At 46.1% G+C, this 22607-nt stretch overlaps 1 protein-coding gene across 1 annotated transcript in view; it reads right to left on the bottom strand.

Moving 5' to 3' along the window:
- Nucleotides 1-22607, bottom strand: part of PODXL (podocalyxin like) — a 255685-nt gene that overhangs the window by 17281 nt on the left and 215797 nt on the right. The window contains exon 8 of the mRNA XM_069629631.1: nucleotides 12990-13151. Within this exon, the coding sequence (XP_069485732.1) occupies nucleotides 12990-13151 (162 nt within the window). The remainder of the gene's footprint in view (nucleotides 1-12989; nucleotides 13152-22607) is intronic.

Genomic DNA, 22607 nt, shown 5'->3' with positions numbered 1-22607 from the left:
TCCCGATTAGCGGATAATCCCATGGGCTTTGATGATCCAGAAAAAGCATTTAGGTCAGCTCAATTGCTACTTTATGCAGTTGAAATTCAGATCAAAGAGGAAGTCACCATCCCAGAAAGGACCCGACAATTCTCCCTGGAAGTGAAAGTTAAAAGAGGACAACATTTGAAAAACCCTGATGCTTACATACATTTAAATGCTTCTCTCCAACAGCAAGGGTTAGGGGTAAACCCAACACCATTAGTCAACATAGAACATGACACCATTCCAATGGAGGTGGATAACAGCGACTTAAAGAGTATTACTCTAGCCGCAGGCACCATTATTGGAATGGCGGTTGATGACCGACATTTTTCCATAGATTTAGGTAATGAACTGTTAGGGCCAATCCCCAAGGACTGCTTTGACAGTGACAGTGACGACAATACAACACCAGACAGGATTTTTACCCGGCATGGGGGGAACTTCCTGGTGTACACTTCTTGCCCTTATGGTAAGGAAGATGTGACTTGTGACTTCGGGAGGGATGAGGTGATTTTCCAGGTCCATGAGGGCTGCCTTTCCCACCTGAAGCCTCCAGTCCAAATCGGCACTCTGACCAGGGACTTCTCCACCCAGCTGGAGGAGGCCGCTGAGATAGCCAAACCAGAAGTCTTTCCAGGCTTCAGGCAGATGGTGGAAGAGAGAGTCAACCTAGCTGATGCCTGTGTGACTCTGGAACAAAAGCAAAAGTTGAAACAAGTTTTCTTGGATTTCCAAGATCTCTTTGCGGTAGACTCATATGACTGTGGTCGCACCGACATCCACACAACAACAATCCCCACGGACCCTGGCATGACTCCAGTGTTTGTGAAGCAATATCGCTTGCCTCTCGCATCAATGGAGTCCCTTACTGAAATAATTAAGAACCTTGAGTCCAGGGGAATAATCCGTCCCGTCCACAGCACCTTCAATAATCCGGTGCTGGGAATATTGAAGCCAAACGGCCAGTGGAGACTCTGTGCCGACCTCAGGGAGCTCAACAAACGGGTCCATACTTCCCGATGGCCTCTGCCCTACATTGACCAAGGGCTGGCTCAGATTCAGGGGTCACAGGTATTCACTGCAATAGACCTGACCAATGGATACTGGACCGTGCCTGTCAGCAGGGAGGACCAATACAAACTGGCTTTTACCTTTGGGGGCCAGCAGTATACATGGACCCGGACTCCCTTCGGATACCTCAACTCCGGCAATGAATTCAACATTTTCCTACATAAGGCCCTGCCCGACCTTGGTGCGAGGGGTAACCTGGCTTATGTAGATGATGTCCTCATCAAAAGTTCATCTGTGGAGGAACACATAGCGGAGATCCGTTATGTTCTGACGCAGTTGAGGGCCGCCGGAGCAAAACTTTCCTTTCAGAAAGCACAGTGGTGTAGAACCCGTGTTAATTTCTTGGGGCATGAGATTACTCCTCAGGGTCTCTGTCCCCAGGAAAAGAAAGTGGAAGCACTTCAGAAACTGAAAGACCCCACAACTCTGCGGGAGCTAAGGAGCCTCCTTGGACTGACTAATTACAGCAGAAAGTTCATTGAGGGCTACGCAGAGATCACCAGACCCCTGATTCATCTCTTGAAGGGGGGGTCAAGTGGGAATGGGGTCCAGAACAAGCCGAGGCAGTAAGACAACTCAAAAGAAGCCTCTCACAAGCGCCCTGCCTAGCTTACCCTGTCAGAAACAAGGAGTTCTTCCTGGAGACGGGGTTCTCTAATACGTGCTTGACAGCAGTATTATACCAAAAGCATGACAAGGTCAATAAAGTAATCTCCTATGCGAGCAAAACTTTATCCTCTGTGGAGGAAAAATTCAACGATTGTGAGAAGGCACTCCTGGCAACGGTGTGGGCATTGAAGAATTACCGCCCGTTTATCCAGGGGGAACACATCATAGTGGAGACTCCACACCAGCCTCTGCAATATCTCCAAAGTGACAGAATCCGGGCCGGAAATGTGAGTAATTCCCGAATTACTTCCTGGATTCTGTCAATGCAAGGCTTTCCTGTGGAGGTCAGATATGGCCAAAACAAGAAGAGTCCCCTCGCGCAAGGTCTGGCTGACTTGCATGATTGTGCCAGAGAAAACTGTCTCGAGGACGAAAGTCTAAAAATCAAGGACACCATGGAGGCATACCTTAATTCCCCACACAAAGTCTTTGAAGAGGACAAGTGTGAGGGAATGCCCACTGTCTATGTGGATGGATGCTCTTACCATGTTGACAACGACGGGGAGAAAGAACTGGTGGCCGGCGTAGGGAATGCATGGGTGAATGAGTCCCCAGAACCCTCCGCTGGATACAAAATTGGTCCCCGAAGTAGTCAGGTGGCAGAATTGATGGCTGTGCATCAGGCCATCCTCACTGCTGTCCAGCATCAACTCCACGAACTGGTCATAATCACAGATTCGGATTATGTACGGAACGGGTTCGTGGAGCACCTGGTTAATTGGAAAACCAGAGGCATGTTATGTGCTAATAACAAACCCTTGAAACATGGGAAGTTGATCCAAAACATTGATGATCTGGTCACTTCGAATGAGATGACCATCTATTGGAAGAAGATCAAGGGTCATTCCAAAATAGAGGGACCAGACAAAGCTGGAAATGACTTAGCTGATCAGCTGGCCAAAACCGGGGCCATCCAAGGGGATCTAATTGAGATTGAGTCCCTGTTGGGGGAAATCCAGGTCACTGCTATCACTAGGTCCCAGACAAATGCTCACAACGACCTTTCAATTGCACAATGGAGTAAGGAGACCCCTGATGCTGATTTGATTACCGCTCAGAAGGGGGATCCAATAATTGGTAAATTTTACCAGCACATTGAGGACCCTGAGAACTTTCCCCTGACGGATACCGATTACATTGGGAAAGAGAACCTAAGAGTGTTGATGAAATGTCCAAAAATGTTCAGAATCCAAGACGGTTTGCTGGTAAGGAAATCCAAAGCTGGCCACGATCAGTGGGTGGTTCCTACCTCATTCCGAAGCCTGATGTTAAGTCACACCCATGATGCGGCCACCGCCGGTCATAGGGGGTTTCACACAACATTGGAAATCTTAAGAGAGGTTGCATACTGGCCACACATGGGGCAGGACCTCGACCAATACTTGAAGGGGTGTCTTGTGTGTGCACAATTTCAGCCGACGTCCCTCACACACCGTGCGCCTCTCCAAAAGAGGGGGATGACCCTGCCATGGTCAGATTTACAAATCGACTTTGTAGGCCCCGTGATTCGCTCTGCTAGGGGGAATAAGTACATGTTGACTGTGACATGCTTGTTTACCAAGTGGGTGGAATGTCTCCCAGCCCCAAATTGCAAGGCAGAAACCGCAGCTGCCCTGATGATTAACCACATCTTTTCCCGTTTTGGTCTACCTCAAAGGATTGAGTCAGACAGGGGTAGCCACTTCACCAGTGAAGTAATGACAAAGATGTGGGAGATACTGGGGAGGAAAAGGAAGTTGCATATTGCTTACCGGCCAGCTTCTTCTGGGGCAGTAGAGAGATATAACCGAACCATTGTGAGCATATTAAAGAAGTTTGTGGCAGATTCTGGGCCAAGTTGGGATATCCGATTACCTCTGGTCCTAATGGCCATCAGATCTACCCCTTCATCTGCAACCAAAATGTCATCATTTGAGTTGATGACTGGGCGCAAGATGGTGCTTCCGCAGCATTTGCTCTACAGGACCCAAGAGCAGACACTGATAAATGCCTCCACAACTCATGAGTATGTGGAGAATTTAAGGAAACACCTCCAACATGCTTTTGCTTACGCTCAGCGGAATCTAGAAAGATCGGCTGATAGCATGAAGACCCACTATGACCTGAAGACTTCCAGGAAGGAATATCAGGTGGGGGACCGGGTCTATCTATACAACTTCCAAAGAAACCAGGCAAAACAGCGGACATTCTTGCCTACATGGAAGGGACCCTTTGAGATTATAGACAAAATCTCCCCTGTGGCCTACAAAATCCACATCCCCAAAGGTCCTTTGGCAGCGGGGGAAGACAAGTGGGTCCACATAAACCAGTTGAAATGTTGCCATCCCAGGCACACTCTGCAACAACTGGAGGAATCCTCTGGAATCCTAGCGGGTACTGTCTCAGACTAATTCAGTTCCAACCATAAAACATACCACATCTAGTCTCTAAAATATTGTGATTTGCATGAAACTGTCTCTTAGTTATACTGTTTTTTTTTCAAAATAAGAATGTAATGTTTCGTTATGATGAAATGCATATGCTGCCCCACTATCTCAACAGTGGTGGAAAGACGTCTATGAGTAGGTATTGCCGCTCTTCCTTTGTCGTCCTAGGAGAAAGAAAACCTGGAGACCGGCCAAGGAGGATGATCCGGAGACTGGGAGGATGACGCAAGGGGGCCCAGGGTACCGCCCAATATTCCCATCAGGACCGGCGAGGAGAACCGATCGATCCGACCGGATGGAGGAAAAGATGCTGAACTGTGCCATTTGCAGAATTGGAAGAAGATTATGCGGACAGAGCAGTGCGTGGGTCAAAACCCTTGTGTACCCGACTCCCCATCGACTCAAATTCAAAGTGCCGTCGGGCGGGGGGGTTTGTTGGGTGTTCTGACCCACGTTTGGACTATTATGCTACAACATTTGGTGCTGTGGGCTTAGGAAATCCAAGATGGCCGAAAAAGCCCACATGTGCGCCAGAATCTATGAAAACCGCGCAGTTGTGCACACTAAAATGGTTGCCTAACTTGCCACCCACCAATGCAAGCAGGATGGGCCGGGGTGCCATGAGTGAAATGTGTGCCAAAGGAAAAACCGCACTTTAAAATCACCTTTTGTTTCTCTGAATGCCAGCTCAAAATGCCTATTTGCAACACATCCAAAAATCTCACTGAACACCAGCGGACATCTGGCAGAATAAAGTCTTGTGGGCATACAAAATCTGGAAAGAGGATGAGCCTAAAACAATGTTCATCACAAGACTGGCTGAGCTGTGGATTTCAGCAGTTTAAGTAAATTTGGACTGAAAGACACTAAAAATCTAAATGTTTAAAAGAAATGAGTGACCTACTTTTGAGTGTCACATAGGCTGCAATTGTTTAAATGTCATAGTTTTAAACTTAGAATCAGCATTCTAGCTGCATATGTAAAAAAATTGTTAGTTATTTGAATGCAGAAAACTGGGGAACAGAAATGACATGTGGCTAAAAACTGGCTTAAAGAGATTCCAATTTTGCCTGGCAACTACCCCCATCAGGAGTGAAACTTGATTCACAAGTAACTTCCCAGGCCTGGCTGTTTCCTGCTGGCCACACTAAGGTTATGCCATCTCTCTGATAATTGAATTAAGGGGAGCCCCCACAGAATACAGGAGCTCTGAACAATGCAACCCCCTTGACCCAGGCAGATGGTTTATTGCAGATGTCGTAAAACAGCTTCCTCTTGGCAGAAGCTGGGAGGGGCAGGGTCTCTGAGCTTGGCAGAAACTGGAAAGACTGGTTTCTGTACCATGTGACCTGAGAAGACCCACCCCTGCCAGCCAGAATATGGTTTTAGAAAAAGATGAATAACTCATAGTACGGACTTGTGAAAATTATTTAAATGATACCATAATTCTTGTGATTTTTCTGCCCACATTTTAAGACGTGTTAGGACCCGGTGGTGTGTTCAGGGGGGTTTTAGCGGAAAAGAGGATATTACTCAAAATGTGTGCATGTGAAAAATCTGACACTTCATCAACTAATGTCCATACTCCTTGCGCACATGTGTGTAAATTTGGGTTAATGTCCGAAATTGCAAAATCAGTTAAAAAGTGCAAATGTTGCCATTTCTGAATGCAAGCCCCCAGGAAGAGCAGATTTGGACAGGGTATACCTCCTGTGATATGTGATGGGTGCGTGTAATTTTAAACGAATGTGTACCTGTGAAAATATGTTTTTTTTTTATCAAATATAGATTGTGTGCAATTTGACAGGGGAGGATCCTCTGACCCATAAAACCTACAGCATCACTCTGACTCACAGTTCCTTCCCCAATCATGGGAGAGGGGAGAATTGGGCCAATGGCAAGTGTAGAGGGGTAGGGTCTAGTGATGCTGCACACACACCCATTTTAAAAACAGATAAAAGCAGACAGACAGGACAGATAGGGACCTTCAAATCCATTTGCTGCGGGATGCTCTGCCGGGAAAATCCATACTTTACCTCCATCAATCTCTAGAGAAAGCTGTGCAGAGAGATCCAGACTTCAAATCTATCAATATCCAGAACCAGAGGCAGAGCAGAGCTGACCCAGACCGCTGTTAGCAGAACCAGAGAGAGCTGACCCAGATCACTGTGAAGTGCAGAGACCAGACCAGAGTCCAGTCTAAAACCTGACCAGATTCGTGGCGAGGCCTATCTAATTCAAGAATATAGTGTGAGTACCTAGCAAGACTGTGCAGAACCAATCTCTTAGTTAAAATAATATAATTCAATCTATTTTAATCTAAGTAGAACTGCCTCCTAACTGTCACTTGTCCTTTTCTAGTTGCTAGCTGTCACTTGTCTTTTTGAACTTTAAAATTTCTAATCTGAAAAACGACCTTTACCATATCGCTCATATCTCTGTGACCGTTTGTCCTAGAGACTTGCAGTAACTTTCATCTGGAAGCTGAGATCCTAGGCTGTCCTAGTAGCCCTTGTAGTTCCTCTGTAATGGCAAAAAACGCACTCGCGAATTTGCCGCGATTTGAAAATTTCTCAACGTGTGAAAACAGCAGTTTTCTTGCTTTCATTTGCCAAAAATTCATCCAAAGTATATTTCACTCACCCTGAACCTCCTAGAGGGAATTAAAAGCATTTTAGCATATTTTTCACTTCATTGCCAGCACATATAAAAGCATTTTGGGCCTGTGTTTAAAACTCCGATCTGTAATCTAAGCTTGCTGGGGTGAACTGAATTACATTTGATTGCATTTCTGAGAACTGTGTGCTTTCCTTCCATTTCCTTGCATTGCATAAAGGGGGGGAGGGGATTGCCAGAGAAAAGTGATTACATTGTTTTGTTGAAATCATATTGAGTATTTTCTGTATTGCATTTTTCATTCAACATTACATCCATCTGAACTTATATAAAGTATTCTCTACCACCTTATTCTTCCGTTCCTATTCACAAGTGTGCTAGTGCCAGACTATCCATTATTGATTACTGATCAGATTAAGTGTGATATCCAATTATTAATTTATTATAAAGTGTGATATATATATCTATTGTTTAAATTATCAAATAAACCTTTTAAACTTGCAAAACAGAACTACTTCTTGGCTCAGTGGGGTCAGGAGGATTCCAAGAGAGGGGTGTTATATAGGGGTAGTCATCCAGTACGCATGAACTGGACATAAAGATATATCAATAAGGGTTTCCATTCAGTATCCCAGACTAGGCATTGACTTAGCTGTAGTGTTGAATTGAATCCTCTTACAGTTCCATAAGAGCAAACACGTCCTGCTTCAACCTGTACACACCCCTCCTCCTCTTCCCTGTTTCCAATCTGAAACCCCAACTGGAGTTTCCTATTCATTGAAGCGAGCTCTACCTGTGAGGGAGGGGCGGGGGAAGGCCTCCTGGGAACCGTGGATGATGGGAAAAGGTCCTGGGAGGCACAAAATGGCCGACGGCCGCAAGCAATGAACAGTCAACCTGTGAACTCGTGGTAAATACTGTGGGCCTGATTCATGGAATTATTTGCGCTGAAAAACGGGGATTTGTGCGCCATTCGGCCCGCAAATCCCTGTTTAACAAATGGGGATTTGCGGGCAGAATGGCGCACAAATCCCCGTTTTTCGCCGCAAATAATTCCATGACTCAGCCCCTGTATCTCCTGCCCCAGGAGCAAAGTCGGGTAAACAAAACAAAAACAGAAAATGCCAGAGGTGTTATTTTTTTCACGACAATTCAATTTTTAAAAAAACGGTGTTCATTAGTGCAGTAGGAATGTTGTTCAGGACAGGAAACCGATGGAAAGAATATTTTCTGTGGCTCGTGCTGATCATCATGGCTGGCCTTAGGGCATGGCCTCACGGGCGACCGACCCCCGACCCCCCCGCCCGTTCCCCGCTAGTCCCCTGCCACGCCACCTTGGGGGAGTCTTTCAAGGTCTCCCCCGAGCTGGCCTGGTGGGTGAAGGCGTAGCAGGTGCCTCATTGAAATTAAATGCACCCGCTTTCGGGAGCAGAGCGCATTTAATAACAACAGAGCGCTGATGCTTTCGCATTGGCATCAATTGAAGAATTTTAGTTGTGCTGCCCGGGGCGTTGCCGCTGCTAAGGCCGGCCCTGCTGATTGTGATGCATGAAGGCTTCGGCATCTGTATGCTTGAACAGCACTTACATTGATATGTTTTAGCATGATGACGCCAGCTGTTACAGAGCCGCATTCTACACATAATTTACTTCTACATAAAGGGGGTAATGCACAAGACGTTCTGGTTACAGAATGCCATGCTCGTCGCCGGAGACTGCGAGCAGCATACAGAAGGTGGACCGGGCCGCAGGGGCATCTCCACCTGGCCACCCTGCCAGGCCCACTCTTCACGCCAAGGTGGGACTTAGCCACTCAGCATCTACCCATGTGCATGTAGGGCTCTCATTTCATGAGACAGGTCTTAATCAACTCTATTTCAGCAGTGTAAATGTAAAAACTGAATAGAAACGCTCATGCCCTCCATAAGAATCCCTATTCTGAGCACTGCAGGGCAGGCAGCAGTCCGGAAAAGACCCTTGCTTTGCCTGTGCCAGTGACAGGGCAGACCAGTTGCAGGGATGGACGCCACAGGGTATGTGCATCGGTTTGCGACTCACGGACGCACGCAGGAAAGAGCTTATAGCACCTGCTGTGAGGTCCAGCAGACGTTGCTGTGGCACACAAGGAGTGTTTCCTTGCAGCTGCATGACCTGACCTATTTGCATAGCGAGTTAGACTGTTCCATTTAACTTGCTATGTGAAAACACCAAACACAAACATCGCTCCAGAAAATATGAAACGCTCCCTGGGAGAACATGTTTTGTGACCTAATTAAAGCTTTCATTGTGATCAGCCAACTAGGGGTTTTCCACTTTGCCTGCAGTGGTCCTTTAGTTCCCCCATGTGGTCAAACGAGGAATAAAGGCAACGTTAATAAGAGGTTTGCTTTTTTTTGTAAAACGACCAGCAGAGAGAAAACATTTTCTTACCGCAGTCAGTGGCATGGCCTGGGCTGGCACATACTACCCATGGAATCAGAATGGCAACCCCAGGTGCCACCCCATTCTCCTAAACTATGATAATTATCTGGACTTTAATTGGAACTGTATGTCGAGTAACCAACCTTCTGTTGATATGGGTAGTGGAGACAAATAGTAAATTAATGCTATTCAGACGTGTGTGTGTGCCACCGCTGCATACATCAGTGCCCCACTTGTGCCACCCCAGTCAAAAGGGTCTGGGCACGCCACTGTCTGCAGTCTCGCTCCCATGCATTCCCTGTGGCAGGGGTTATGACATCAAAGCACACCTCAGGTCCATGGAGAATAGCCCATGCAAAAAGGTAACGCGCTTCTCATCTATTGTGCGCTCTTTTGTGATCAAAGGAGCACTGTTCCTTCCTGTGTGTAAATAGATAAATACATTCTGATGGATAAATGCACCACGTTTGGGGTACCAGAAGAGGGCCCCAGGCCACTTGTGTGATCTGCTGCACAGTGACTGATATGGAACGATAGAAGTGCAGGTAATCAATATGCCAGGGTACCTGCTTGATACTGAGACATGCTGGCACCAGTCACCCCCGTGAAATAAATGAAACCTCTGCTGAGAAGTGCCATTTCGTCTCCCTTTCAAATGAAGTAAGTGCTGGTACTCGTAGGGAATGGGGGAGGGGAGGACAGGCTGAGTAATGGTAACAATTGCATACCAAGTAACTTTGGCTCTCACCCTAAGTTACCAGGGGAATCCAGACGTGGACCCCTTGCTCACTGCTCTTAGAGAGGCACAGCTTCACCTCACTGATGATGCCCAACTCGGCTGAAACACGTATCTGGGGATGCTGTTGGTACTCTTGTTCAGAGGAGAATTGCCTAGCATTTCGGTGCTGGACTGCCCCTGGGCAGGACAAAGACTGATATGCGGGGACATTTCTTCTCTGTGAAAAGAACAGTGAGCTAAAGACTTGGTTGAGACTCTCCCAGGGGCCATCCACCCAAGAACAAGTCAATGGGCTGTGTTCGTGCTGGTAGAGAGTTTCCCAGACCCCCCTCTGTTTAGCTTAACAATTAGAGAGGGTCTTAAAGCAAGGCACCTCCCCACTACCTATGAAGGTCATGCTCAATGCCTGACTTTACACCACAGTGGAGCTGCCATTTACTCTCTCTAACCGCAGACCTGCCACCCCCCTACCTCCCAAGTTGGCAGCACTTTGGCCCTTATTTGTCCGGCAGAACTATCCCAGGTCATGCGTAGAGCCCCACAGCTCTCTGTGCTCTGTCATTTTAAAGGCTAAGGTTAAGACCCCACTCATTCTCATGTCACCAACCTGATTGGTCAGGTGAGAGTTCTAGGTCTTGATCTATTGGCCAAGATGTCCAGGCAGATGGGAGGCCACATGATTGATCTCATCGTTTCTTCTAATGACCATATAGCGACTGATTCCCCTATTGTTTTTTCTTTGGACTAATCTTAATGCAGTGAGTTTGAAATTGTTTAGATTCGTACAAGAAATGATGCTTGCAAGACTGTGGGATAAACTTGATCCAGAATATCTTGCCATAATGTGAAACCAGAGCTCCTTTTCCTGGAATAAAAATGATGTGTGCCATACCTTGAAGCAATATCTGGAGTCCTAGACCGATGCTATCGATAGACGTTGCAGATTGAAATCAAGAACCAGGCCCGCCTCCTTGGTTTTCAGAATCTTTCGAAAAAATGAAAGCACTCTCTTGCTCCTTGAGGAGCAAATGAAGGACATGGTATCCCCCAGAAGCTAAAATGCAATACTTGATGACATTTAGAAAGTTTGAACATGGGCAAGAGGGCCTATGAATCTAGACTCTGGGGTCTGCAACCTTTGGCTCCCCAGAAGCTTTGGACTACAACTCCCATCAACCCTACCCAGTATTGTCAACGGTAAGGGATCATTGGAGTCCTAGTCCAAAACATCTGGCGAGCCACAACTTGTAGACCAATATCTATGCATAGAGAGTATCCCAAATATTCAGACAGTGACGTTTCACAACATGAACCAGCTCACCCCTCATCCCTACACCCTATGACCGTATACACTGCGCTGTATGTATTCTGTACATGTCTTGGCTTTTATATGTGCAGCCCAATGCACTCTACAGAATGCTGATTGTTATACCTCCACTATTACCAATACAACGATAAGGACGACAGGACACGTCTTTCTCTAACGCTTTCTTAATTCTGAATAACGCCCCTTCCTCCCTGAGGTTCCCCCCTTTCCTCCTGCTGCAGCTCTGTCCTTTAACCCTTTGGGTTCCTTCCACATTCCCTCACAGCAGTGATAAACATGTGAGGTGCAATGTAGGCATACAATTATAGGCATAGCCTATTAAGGGGACACTCGAGAGGACCTTGACACAGAGAGTACAGAACATTAGAGGCCCATGAAATTTGCTCATCTAGCAAATTCTGTGAGAACTGCCCCATTTCCTTATACACAAGTTGCCCGAGATCTATAGTGGCATTGCCTCAGGTACACCTATTAATTCCAGATGGCCGCCTCTACCCTACAACCCGTGCCTCTCTATTAAGGAAATCGCAAGCGAGACTCTGCGTGTGACGGACACTCTCTTGGCCTTCTGCACTGTAGAATGGAAATATCTACAAATGGCTGCTTCTGAGCGCTCTTGCTACCAGCCTGGGTGTGGAATTAGGACCCCACAGGGGTCAAGTCCTTAAAGAAGAGTGGGGGGACTCATTAACATACCAATTGAATGTGGTGTCACCAGAAGTGTGCCCTCGACTTGAGCCCCGGGACCCCCAGAATCAATCAGGAGGGGATCAGAGCATTTAGCAGCACCTAAAGGCCAACTGCGCATTGCCCACTGTTTTTTAAAATACTAAAATGTAATGAAACTATCCCAAGTTACTACAAATATCCTTTCAGTTAGGTAAATCTACTTGCAAATCTTCTTTTCATAGAACATCCAGGTCCTTTTTGCTACAGCATAACTATTTGTGACCGCTGGTTCTGGAGGTTGCGTGACACAGGTGGTAGGCCTCTGCAGAGCTGTTGGGGTTGGAGGAAAAGCGGTCCAATGCAGACATGACCCACTCCTGCTGGCTACGCAGCAATGCACAGTACAGAAACATCCCACATGCTAAGAAAACTGTGCGCTACCTGGGGAGGCCGAGGCGGCAGAGGTCTAGCACCAGAAATGTCCTTGTGACAAAACACCCCACCAAAAGACATTGGGCATCATTACGTGCGCAGGATGCCGGTGCCGGTAACCCCTTACCGCTGCATTATGAGGTCCCTTAGCGGGTCCCACTAAGGCCGACTGGTAGCTGCTAAGGGACCAGGGAGCTAATAACGGGCCCGTTTTTAATGGGCCCGTTATTAGCTCCCTCCCCATTCCCATTGAGCCATATGGGGGCTCGAATGGGAATGGGGATGGGTATTTTGAATGGGGACCTACCGGGTCCTCCAAGGTTGGAATGACCCGGTAAGTCCCCATTCAAGGAACCCGGACCCAGACACGAGTTTGGAGGCAGCCATGGTGCTAATGGCGCCATGGCTACCTCCAAACTCGGAATTACCCTAATTGAATGGAAACATGAGTGCCTGGAGACTGCCCTTGGGTGGTAGCAGTGCACGGTATAAATCAACATAACATAACATAACATGTGAAGATTGTGGAGGCAGGGAGCTGCAAGGTGGTCATCGGGTGTTAGCTGAAGGTTTTGATTTCTTTATGGACTACTTGCCTGGTCCTTTTTGTGCCTCTGGCGCTGGTGGCAGCAACTGTAGATGGCGGCGACGAGCAGCAGGGCAGCCGCCAGGCAGACAATCGTGATGATCAGCGGGATGCTGATTTTGTCTTCATAAGCATCGAGTGTTTCAGAGACACCGTTCAACTGGAAACCAAGCTGGGAAGAGAAGAGAATGGTCCACATTGAGTCAGGATAATATTAAGCAGGATAATATTAAGCAGGATTTGTTTGACAATGCCCGGTGTACCCATTAATGCACACTTAGCGTATTGTGGCAAATACCACAAGGAAAATTACTCGAAATCATAGAGATGACAACACAACCATAACTATGGCTGTAACATAGTAAAGCTTTGGGAATAAGAAAAGGTAGTTCTAGGAAATGTGTAATCTGGTTTTCCCTATTGCAAATGGGTGAATAGGACCATGTGCTCAATGATAATGTATTGCACCATGATAGGCCATTCAAACAGCATTTCTTCTTTTCACATGGCAGGAGGGAGCTTTAAAGTGGAATGGTTTCCTTGTCCCTCTCAGGCTTGAGCCGGATCTCGTTAAGTACCGGAAGCTCCTTGAGACCCTCCTTTTCTCTTCTTCCTTCCCTCTCCCCACCCCTACTTACGCCCCTGTCTGCCGCATTGACTGGCTGCCTGGTTCCCTCTGAGTTCTACAGGGCACCAGGCCCCACCCGCCCAGTTCACCCCTTTCCTCGCACTCAGCATGTGGACCATGCTCCCCATGCAATCCCTGGCATTTGCCCATCTGGCCTCCCATTAGCACCCACCTAGCCCCTGTGGCCCTCTCCCCCCTCCCTGATCTTTCACTTGCACTCTCTCCTCCTTGCCCTGCACTACCCTTCCCACCCTAGCACTACGCATTTTGCGCAGACTGGACCCCCCCTCCCACATCCCCTCTCCCTTGCACTTCTTGTTCCTGCACTTGCACAATCCGAATGACACAAGGCCTAGTACGACCGTTTTAGTTATCTTTCCTCCTTGTTCCCCCTCCCCTTTTTTGTCTTGTGATGTCTCGAAACACCATTTATTGTATGATATGATATGATAAAATCGGTTATTTATAACGCGCTTAATACCCAGAGATTTCTAAGTGTGGACCGGGGATCAAACCTGTGTTGCTCCGTGTCGTCTTGCTTCCAAGGTGAGCACGTTGCTGCTGAGCTATCCTCCCGAGACCGGGCGAGATAAGCGGTTTATGAATATGTACACTTCCCATCTGCTGCTTCATCCTTCCAATTTCAGAAAACGCCACACCTCCCTACCCCTCTCTTATAACAACTCATTCACACCAAGCACTCCTAATAAGCACTACATTCTGATAGTAGTTGGATACCCATCTGGCTTCATGCCCTTGGCACATCATGTCCCCAGTGATTGGGATTCCTTTTACAAAGAAACACAGTCTGCAAGTTGTAGTCTGAGTTCAATAGATTGCACCGTCCCACAAATTCCTCATCAGGATGTATATCTCCCAGTGCCAGCTGTTCTTGGAAAACTTCACCAGGGGGCGTTGTGTAGCTCAATGTCTATCCTCTTTGAAAATCGATCTTCTCAACTCTGGATGTGATGTTGCCGCTGCATAAATAGAACACACTACACCCCTTACCTCAGTTCCATTTCTTTGTCCTTTAGCTACTCAAACCCGGCAAACCCCATTTTGCCGTTGACACCTCAAACTAGATGGACATCGCGTTCCACTGATATTACCATTCTCCATGCCCTACGTTTCTGGACACTCAATTTAAGGTCATCTCTTTATTTCTGATTCAGAGATAGTCTGTTTGGACAGATTTAACCAAGATTACTCCTCGTTTTAGTGTTGGGATAACACTTGATTGAATGTTTTATACATAGGAATCTTGTCCACAACTCTGACATTGTGATCTTTTGCTAAAGTTGATTCAGTGTTATGGAGCTCTATCGAAGAGTAATTTACTTTGATTCCTTCTTTAAGATGGCTCATTATGTTTTCCATATATTGATCATCGTTGCTACAAATATTTACCTCTGTTAGTTTATTTTGGGACAAGTACATTATGTAATAAAATAATTTTCTTTACAGTCCGTTTAGGCTTTTGAAGAAGAGGAAAGACTCCTCGAAACGCGTCGCCACAGACAACGGATTTATATTTTTGCTCTATTTTGTACAGTCATTTTTGTGCTTGTAAATTAAAGAATATATATATTTTTCTATATAAACAAGATTCTCTTGTCATTAATTTCTTTTGTGTCTAACATGTTGAGTTTAATGTATAACAGGAATAGCTGACTTGTTCAGCCTCTTGAAAGTGTGCAGGGGACGGGAGGGTTCCATTGTTGAATCTTCTATTTTTCTTTTGTATTGTGTTGTGATTTTGTGGCAAGGTCCCAGTTCCTCCCCCGCTCCTTTACATTTTTCCTCTTATCTCTTCAGTCAGTTTAAGTATTCAAATATTAGGTGTGCGCCGCTATATCTTTTACCCATTTTACCGCACGCTCAGCGTGCTGTTTTTCAGTAACACATGTCAGCAAATTGCTTTGTAACTATGCCTGGTTCCAAGATGTCGAGTTTTAAGCCACGCTGAGATTTCAGCTCTGAGCTGTCAATCACCGGCCAACACAATATCTGTGGGGGTGAACCACGATGGGGAGCAATCCAGCACATGTCCTTCCATGACCCGCGTGTCTTGAGGGAGCAGGGTGCTAGGTTGATGCTAGGCTGTCCCCCTGCGAAGTCCCCAGACAGTTCACTCGCTAAATTCTTGGAGGTCCAAACAGAGAACCTGACTCTGGAGAAAAGCGGAGGAAGGGGGTAAGTAGGAGGCATAACAAGACCAAAAACAGATTGCACTCCTGCAGTGAGTCACCCCACTCTTCTTCCTCCTCTTCCTGCAAGAAGAAGATGCACAGCTCTAGGAGGGATGAGAGTGAGGATGTGTTGGATTCCCATAATTGGGGCAAGGCATTGTTTCCTCCTTAGCTTGCTTCTAGGGAAGAATGGGAGGAGTGTTGTGACCAAATGCTACTGATTTTGACAAAGGGCACAAATTGTATGGCTGTGGCCTTGTCATTGACCCTTAGCCCGCTGCACCTGTGTCAGCCAGCGGGAACTCTCAGGAGTCGAACCCCATGTTCGTGAGCTTGGCACCTGATGTGGGCGATGATGCTTGGCATTGTTGCATCCTCTTTGACTATGGCTACATCTTCGACCACCCACAACCACCCTGTGACTTGGAACCGAGGACTCTATTTTTTTGTTAGTCCATGAGGTCGATCTTCGACAATGAGGGGGACTCTGGTTTCCTTTGGCCTCAAGCCTTTGTCGGGGAATGGACAAGAGCCTCTCTCTTATTTCCTGGCTAACCCGGTGGAGTTAATGGAATTGTTGTTGGGACTCCATGACACAAGTGGCCGCAAACACTTCCCCCGACATGGTGCAGCTGCACCAAGCTTCGCTTACATGCATCCAGATATGCAGTTTAGGAAAGTAGTGTAGAAGGCGGTTGCTGCATTAGGCCGGGGGGCTCTGGTTAAACCTCTGGTACAGTATTAGCTAACAGATATTTAAGAAAGAGGCCCCCAGTCTGTGACTACACTCCCCTTCCGCTACCATTGCATATCTAGTCTGGGCCCTGTGGCAGAGGCCCTGTTTGACACTGACAGTTGAAAAAGCCAGTACAATGAAAATACAACTCTGTGGGTGGGGATCACACGTTTCTGTCGAGGCATCCTTTGAAAACCTCCCTGTGTTACAGGTGGTCATCGTTACTCTAAGCGATCAGCGACCAATTTGACCCTCCCACAGATAGGGCTTCATGGCTAAGTTCTTTAAGCTTTTCACCAAAGTTCAGGCAAAATTGCTGGACATTCCTGTTGATGGTGAGCATTTGTTTGGCCCCCCAAAGCTTACGAATCATTAGAAAAGTATAAGAACTTGAGAATTACGGCCAAGACCATAGGATTTGCGGTTCAGAAGCCTGCCCGACACCTTCCTTTGCATATGGGTTGAGAGGAAGGGGTTTCTGTGGTTTTACATCCTTTGTATCCATGAAGATGCAATTTGCCACAGGCAATAGGGGGAGGCAACACTTCGATAAATCAGGCTTCTGTGACCTCAGTGCAGTCAGTGTCTTGAACCTCAAAACCTCTCTGAAGTCTCCCCCCACTGCTACTGTTGGGGGACACATCGCTGCATTTGTAATAAAAAGGCATGAGACCAGCATTGACACTTGGGTTCTGCAGCTGGTCCAAACACGATATTAATTTCCGTTCCTCTGAGAGCCTGCAGACAGATCTCCCTTGCTCTTGACCTCAGACCCAGAGACCATACTCCTATGTTGGCCAAATGGGCTAGGAGAAAGTCCCGGCTTCAGAGACAGGAACGGGTTGGTATTCCTGGTTGTTTTAGTCCCTAAGAAAGGGGAGGCATCCAGGGGTTTGAACAAGTTCCTGAGGAAGGACAAGTTCAGGATGGTGATGCTGAGGGAAATTCTACAGACTCTACAAAGCTAGGACTGGTTGGTGTCACTGGGCCCTCCAGATGCCTACTTCCATGTGCCAATCCATCCCAAATATAGGAGGTTCTCAAGGTTTGATCAGGAGTTAATATTTCTAGTTCATGGTGCTCACATTTGGGCTGACATCCACACCCAGGGTCTTAACCAAGTTTATTGTGGTGGTGGCAACTTGTCCCACGAGGGATAGGATTCATGTCTTTCCCTACCTGTACAACTGGCACTTTTGGGTCTGCTCTCCAGTGCAGGTATTGAGTCACCTCAATCAATCAAGGTGATCAATTGTTTCCAGAACATTTGCATGCTACCAGTTTCAGCCTTTCTCTGTCTTCTGGGCTTCTTGGCATCCTGCATTTTTATGGTGCCGTAGGCCCAGTTCAAAAGGCGTTCTCTCCGATGGTTGCTCTGCAGCCAATGGTTGCAGTTCTCCAGCGAGATGTTGGACATTCTTAGGATCTCGAAAAAGGTTGCTGAAGACCTGCCATGGTAGTCGAAGAGAACCTGGTGGCAGTGGGATCATTCCGGCTCCCGTGGTTGGACACGAAGGTTATCACGGAAGCTTCCCTGAAAGGCTGAGGTACTCATCTTGGAGATCTGAAGGTCAGTCAGACTCGTCGGCCAGATGCTTTTAAATGGGTTGTCTTGTTGCGGGCAACGGTAAAAGGAAGAAAATAACTCTTGAAAATGAAACATAAATTAATATTTAAGACCCATGGTGACACAAAGAGGTTGAGTGAAAGAATAGAATGGGACACCTTGATCACTAGATAACTGTGATGCCTGGTGAGTACTTCCACTTGTTTTTTCTTTCACGCCTTATCATACGCGATTCGGCTATTGAATAGACTACAGATTCCAGCGGTTTTGTAGTCCTTGCATTATTTACCAAGAGTACCACATGCACACCAAGCCATATATGACAGATACGATTGCGCGTTTGAAATCTCCATTCAAAGAACCCACATGGAGAGAAGCAGTCTGTTGCTATGAGCTCCCGGGCAGGTCAGATTTTCCAGAATTACAACGCGCGAGTCCATTAAGATTTTGGTACACAGGATACGTGTATTATAAATAACGCTATCCTCGTTGCTCTATTTTCTATTTATTTCGTATAGTTCTGCACAAATACAAATTATACGCAAGAAATTCTATTGACGTTTGAAGTTACTGTCAATAACTTTTTTAGTAATATGCTTCATCTAATGCATATTTTTCAGAGCGTTGCACAATGCACCTACTAGGAAGCAATAAGGGACTGTTGATTTACATTGGGACTATTTCACCTGGTACGATTTGTCATTTATGTTGTAGCTTTTTTGAATCATAATTAAGTAATTCACCTACTTATCATGATCGACTAAATCTGTGTTCTGTTTTTTCAGCTTCTTTTTACAAATGGCTTTTCGGAACTTGAGACCAAAGAGAATTAGTTTGTGAGTGAAATCCCTGGAGTTTATGCGTCTGAAAGGATTAAAAAGACTACAGCTACCCCCCTGATGAAAGTCCACGGTTTTTTAGACCCGTAAACGAACGGAAACGTGCACATGCCAGGCTGAGCGAGTCTCAATCCATAGTTACATTTGTGACTTTGTGTGTATGTAAGTGTGAGTTTCATTTTATGATCTGTATGCATTTTTCATTGAGTGAATGTTCAGTGCATACTTTCGCTATAAGGTTGATGTAATTCGAAACACTTTTAAAATGTTTTCCTTAAACGGTTTATAATAATTTTTATGAAATAATAAATATTTGTCAATTTCTACAAAATATGTGGATTTTTAGGCAATTTTTGACTACTAAGTTATTGTATCTACTGTTTTCCATGGAGAAGCTGAAAATACCATGGTTCAACTTGCAGACCCGTGGGTGCTCTATTGTTTAAATTATTGATGATTTGTGCCGGCTTTCAACCACAGAACTGGTCGGTGGTCCGCCCTTTGGGTTATGATATGATATGATATGGCATTTATAACGCATCTATACACAAGTGTTTCAAGGTTAGCAGTATGTTGACAATATGATGACACTACATCATCTACTCCACCCCCAAACAAGCACCACACAAACATAACCTAATCCAGACTCAATTTGAAATACCAGCATTATCTGAAACTTTGCTAGTTCTCTGAATCAGGCTTTCCAGATCATGAAGCATGGCTTGCGAGAGAGATAGAGAGGGAGCTGAGCATTCTTAGCGTATGATACTGTGCTGTGGACCTAAGGTGTTGATAACAAACCAACACTCTCAAAAGTTTATTGTTTGCTTGTTAGGCTCTTAAACTAGATGACTCTAAAATCTCAAAGGGTGTTAAATTTGGTAGTTTGAACCGAGAAACATATTTTTCCTTTGAAAAGAAATTAGCAATTCTAAGCAGCTGAACAGGGGCTTCACTATAAATATGGTTGCAACGATTAAAATAGTTATCTGTCACCAATTAGATTCCCTGTTATTGCCACGCTGTTTTAGAACAAAACTCCTATCCGTACTGCGCATTGCCCTCCCTTTGAAATTGTCTTTCCTTACCAAACACTCCTCCTTATGTTTCTGCCTCTCCAGGCCTCTACACACTCACCCGCACCCCCTCTCCCGCTTCCTAACCTTTCTCCTGTTAAGAGCCCCCCGCGTGCCCCTGCTTCCTTACCCATTGCATCTTTGCCTCTCCCTGTCCTTTGTCTGCTCTGCCCCAATACCACTCCTTTCTTCCTCAGTTCTCCTCTGCCTCATATAGGCTCTTCAGTGCCGAGGCTCCCTTCCTGACTCCCATCTTCCTCGCACTCCCAATGCCTTGCTTGCCAATTCCTGATGCACGGGTTCCTGTCCAACAACTCAGGGCTTCTCTGATTGCATGTTCTCACATACACACAAACAAAACACCATCTACAGGTGCAGTGTATTTCCTACCCCGAACAATCCATCTAAGTGCGATGCGTTTCCCACCCTCAACAATGCAACAACGTGTGGTATATCTCCCACTCCTAACAGTCCATCTAAGTACAATACATTTCCTACCCCCTTCAGTCCATCTAAGTGCAGTATATCTCTCACCCTAACAATCCATCAAGTGCAATTCATTTCCTATCCCTAACAATCTATCAAGTGTTGTGCATTTCCGACCCCCAACAATCCCTCTAAGTGCGGTCCATTTCCTACTCCCAACAATCCATCTAAGTGCGGTTTATCTCGCACCCCTAACAATCCATCTAGGTGCAGTAACTTACAAAATGGGGCTACATGCAAGATACGGCAAATCTTTATAAGTAGACTATGTGCAAGTAGGTATAGAATATTAGGTAATAAGAGTGGTGGGGTTTTACTGGGGTTCTGTATTGGCTGCACTCCCCGCCGAGACCACACTTACATTACCAGTCACTGATGGTTGACTGCTGCAGGCGTCCCAGGTGAACATGGGCAAACACAGACTGGAGCTGCTTCTTCGGGAGCTGCCCTTTGCCTTGTGGCCCTTAGCTGAGGACTGCCTGGGCACGGGCTGCCCAGAGTTTGTGTCTAAAAGGGCCTCTTGGGCCATTCACAGGGTGGAGGGTGGGATAGGTGTCAGGGTGGGGATTCATCAAAGAAGCAGGCATACACCCTGAAACCGCTGGCCCTCCATATATACCTGTTCCAAGACAACACTGCATCCGCCTTGCTTCCCCTCCACTCCTGGATTCAGAGTTAGTGAGTTGGTGATTCCACACATTCTCCACACTTGATTCTTGCAGCATATGGTTCTTTTTGCACAGGTTTTGGAAAGGAGCAGGGGTGCCGAGTATGTGGGTGCTCCGGGGCTGGGCACCCTCTGCACCCCCCCAGCAAAGGCCATCTGCCATGAAAGTCCCTACACTTTCAATGGAATGTCCTAAAATTGTGTCCACCGCCCCGGGAAAATGAAACGTCTACTTGCCTGGAAAAGGAGTAAAATAAAAGTGGCTTTCTTGTCCGAACATGGATTCAAATATGTGCCATTTCAAATACCTCAGATGTTTTTATTATTATTATGAGGGGTAACAGTACTTTGGTGGCATTTTAAACAGGAAGTATTTAAAATGCCAATCATTTTACTGTTACCCTGATACTCATTCTGCGGGTGTAAAGAATCACTTTGAAATTAAGAAAGGTGCCCCCGGTCATGCTTGCTTTTAAATGCTAGAAAAGTCATTTTGAAAGGACATCTATTCCACACAGAAAGCTCTGCTCAGTAACTCATGGCTGTTTTCATGGCCACTGCTCTGTATCACCTTTTGTTCAGGGACTAAGGTGAAGAGGAGAGCAAAGGACAACGCACTGCAGGATTTTCTGCTGCTTCCTCAGTGAAGGCTCTGTGTTTCTGGGCAAAATGATCATAGTTTATTTCAATTTAGAACTGGAAGAACCATTTGCGGATGGACGACAGTCCTGGGATTATGTCTAAATGCATTATAAAATCAGTCTTTTTACTTCTGGGAAACGTGCCGAACACAATCTCCCTTCCTATTTTGCTTAGATGTCCTTTTTCACAATATATTTTGTATTTGTATTTTATTTGTAATTAATATAGCACTTTTTGCCAAAGCACTGAACAAGATACGTTTACATATAAAATCATAAGATGCACAAAATTGTCTTAAGACTGGAGAAGGTCGTTTTTAAGAGAAGTACGAAATAAGGAATAAGAAGTAATAGAGCAAAGAGAAAGAGAGTTCTAGTGGTAGGGGGTAAGTAATGAGAAAGAGCTAAACCGTGACTGGGCGCAAGGCGGGTGAGGAACTGATAACAAGAAGTGAGTCTGAGAATGTAAAGGACGAGAGGGGGCATTCAAAGAGACAAGAGTTTAAGCATACAGAGGCACAAGACCATGCAGAGATGTAAATACAATACAAAGAAAAATTAATGTCACATAAGCCGCACCAACAGCACACGAGGACTGACATCGATCCGATACTCGCACCAAAGCTCAGCACCCGGTGTATACTGAGTTGAAGCTGCCAACAGAACACCACTCCTCTCACTATCCTACTCCCTCTTCACCTTACTAACCCATCCCACCTTCTCATTTGCAGATCTGCCAGAGCGCCTGGGGACCAACTCCGTTGGTGACGGTGCACGGTACAAATACCTTTAACAT

The sequence above is a fragment of the Ambystoma mexicanum genome, chromosome 12 (assembly GCF_040938575.1).
Source record: "Ambystoma mexicanum isolate Mex_15411 chromosome 12, UKY_AmexF1_1, whole genome shotgun sequence".
Lineage (NCBI taxonomy): Eukaryota > Metazoa > Chordata > Amphibia > Caudata > Ambystomatidae > Ambystoma > Ambystoma mexicanum.
The sequence above is the reverse complement of the archived record's forward strand: the minus strand, read 5'-3'. Positions and strand labels throughout refer to the sequence as shown.